Source organism: Anoplophora glabripennis, unplaced genomic scaffold (assembly GCF_000390285.2).
Source record: "Anoplophora glabripennis isolate ALB-LARVAE unplaced genomic scaffold, Agla_2.0 scaffold5294, whole genome shotgun sequence".
Taxonomy (NCBI): Eukaryota; Metazoa; Arthropoda; class Insecta; order Coleoptera; family Cerambycidae; genus Anoplophora; species Anoplophora glabripennis.
Genome location: NW_019421367.1, coordinates 1919 through 5049, shown reverse-complemented (window position 1 = coordinate 5049; position 3131 = coordinate 1919). Strand labels below are relative to the sequence as shown.

General features: G+C 36.0%; 1 protein-coding gene across 1 annotated transcript; it reads left to right on the top strand.

Moving 5' to 3' along the window:
• Positions 1-2081: 2081 nt before the first annotated feature.
• LOC108908440 (ovochymase-2-like) lies at positions 2082-2560 on the top strand (the record flags this gene model as incomplete). The annotated part of the gene is made up of 2 exons (XM_023457074.1): positions 2082-2276; positions 2413-2560. Coding segments are annotated over 2 exons (343 nt in total), but the record flags the coding sequence as incomplete, so codon positions are not given.
• Between the last annotated feature and the right edge of the window lie 571 nt (positions 2561-3131).

Below are 3131 nucleotides of genomic sequence, written 5' to 3'. Positions count from 1 at the left end.
TTTTAATTTCTAGTGATATTTGAAAGCCAAAAATCTCCGTGGATTTACGATTCACCCAAACCAAAACAGATACCGCCTAGTCTACAATATTAGTCGAGAAAATGAAGCACTGAATATCCGAAATCTGTGCAGTAAGATAGATCGTGATGCGGTTTTTTGCATTCGATTCGTCAGAGCGTCCATAAAGTTTGTGACCCTATGTGATCAATGAGAAATGAAAATTAAATAAGTGCATAATAAAAATGCATTTTTAAAATTGCATCTCGAAGAGTTAAAATATGAAAAATTTGTAACTCGGAAAATATTGAGGGAAATAAGTTCAATTTTGCTACTCGGGGGTTTTTGGGGTCGCTGAACATGAATATCACGACGGCGACGGTCTCGGAGGTACCTAGTGACCAGGGTGGCCGGTTTCCACGTCGTCTCCTGGAGTTTTGTGGAAATTCGTTATAAACTTAGCCGAAACTCGTCACCTCGGAGGTTTTTGAGGTCACTTAACACGAATATCACGACGGTAACGGTCCTCGGGGTACCTAGTACCCAGGATGGCTGGTTTCTGTGACAACCATTTTATTCATAATTATTTTTTATTATAAAAATACATTTATTTATTACAAAAAATACATGTTTTCAAAAAAATATTATACTTAGATATCTTTACGATTTTTCTTATTTCACATGTGCGCTATAACTTCGATAAAACTTATGATGATGACATGGGTCGGAGACCATTACCGTTGTGATATTCGTGTTGAGCGACCCCAAAAACCTCGAGGTAACGAGTTTCGGCTAAGTTTATAATGAATTTCCACAAAATTCCAGGAGACGACGTGGAAGCCGGTCACCCTGGGCACTAGGTTCCTCGGAGACCGTTGCCGTCATGATATTCGTGTTCAGCGAACCAAAAACCCCCCGAGTGGCAAAATTGAACTCATTTACGTCAATATTTTACCAGTTATAAATTTTTCATTTTTTAATTCTTCGAGATGCAATTTTAAAAATGCATTTTTCTTATGCACCGATGCAATTTTCATTTCTCATTGATCACATAGGGTCACAAACTTTCTGGACGCTCTAACGAATCGAATGCAAAAAGCTGCATCACGATACATCTTACTGCACAGATTTCGGAGGAAAGGCCTTTTTAGTGTTTTATTTCCTCGAATATACAGGGTTAGAACTATTTAAAGAGAGACTACAGGGATATCGGAAACCATTAGTCATATAGAGTGGCTCAAATTACAAAAAAAGGTTGCACAATTATAGGGCGAGTGTTTTGGTGAAAACAGATCCAAGATATCTCGAAAAAAGTGAAAATATCGATTTTCTATTTTTCGTTATAACTCATTTGTTCTTTAAGATGGCGTAACGAAATTTTGTATCTGGGCATTATCCAATATGGCGATTTCAATGGTGAGGTCAGATTTTTATATCTTTCATTGATTCCGACTCGCGATAGTCAACTTTTTTTTCTTATGGACGCCATATTGGTTCTCCTCATGGATGGATAAAGGAGAAAAATACGAATTCAACGATGTATCACACTTTACAAATGTATCTTGCCTGCCTGCAGCAATTTGAATTTCTTTTGAATTTTCTAAAATAGTAGGCTGATGTACGAATTGTCAAATAATTTGTTACTTTGTTATGACAGATGAAACTGTCATTCGAGTTTTGTGTGCAACCTCCTGTATAATAATAAGAAAAAATCTGAACTCACCATTGAAATCGCCATGTTGGATAATGCCTAGATACAAAATTTCGTGACGCTATCTTAAAAAACAAATCAGTTATCTCAGAAGCTATCGAAGATATCTTGGATCTGTTTTCACCAAAACACTCGCCCCAGAATTGTGCAACTTTTTTGTAATCTGAGTCACCCTCTATGACTAACGGTTTCCGATATCCCTGTAGTCTCCCTTTAAATAGTTCTAACCCTGTATACTATTATATTAAAAAAAAGTTTATGCTCTACTCTATTGCATATTTTTAATATTACACTAAATTACTTTTACTTGTATAAATATATTTAGCAAAGAAAAGTCCGTATAAACATTCCAACTATTGTTTTTCTCTTCCAGGAAACGTCAGTCTACGGATGCCTGCGTAGGTGATCTTGATGTGTGTTGTCACACTGAATGCGGCAAAAGGGGGAGTTCAGACCTTGACGTAACTAACAGAAAATTATTTGGTTCGCAAATACTTGGAAATAACGATAAAGCTGAGTTTGCAGAATTTCCATGGATGCTGGCGCTACTTGAAAATAAAGTTTACTTGTAAGTTCAAAATACTGCTCCAAACACATTTTTACTTTCTTTGCACCTGGAAGCTTTTTTAATACATACGTTAAAAATTTTACTACTTGTTTCTTGGATTTAAAATTGAAAAATAATCATTATTGTTCTAATACAGGTGTGGAGCTTCCTTAATTCACCCTCAAGTAGCCGTCACAGCAGCACACTGTGTTGTTTACAAGACAGACATTGTTGTAAGGGCAGGAGAATGGGACTGGGCTGTGACAACAGAACCTTTTCCGCATCAAGAACGCACCGTTAAACAGGTAATATGGTAAAATAGTGCATTTGTAGTGTTAAAATATTTGTTCACAGTTACGTTTTCGACGAGTTATAGTGTTTCAAATTTAGATGGTTTCATAGTCTCTCTACAGGGTGTCCCACCACGAACTCCATCGATGGATATCTGGGAAACCGCTCGAAGGATTTTTTAAAAATTGCGATGGTGATACGGACCGTGGGGCCTACCAAACTAAAATATTTTCAAGGTCATCTTACTTCCGGTTATACCAGAAGTGGATACTAACTTTTTTATTTTAAATGGTATATTATTGCATTTTTGGAAAAAGCATCCATTTGAAAACATATAGCACATGCACACTCCATACTTAGGATTGACCGTTTCCGAGATATTATGATTTTTAAGCAAAAATTTACAGATGCAGACTGTAACCAAAGTTTAGTTTTCCCGGAAACATAGGTTTATTTTTTTGTGCAAATTGGATATTTTATAGAGGAAGACCTAATTTATCGAGTTCTCCACATTTTCTGAACTTCATATTCGATAAATAATTTTTTTTTTGACCACCCTATATAAAAAACTGGAAAATTTTCATG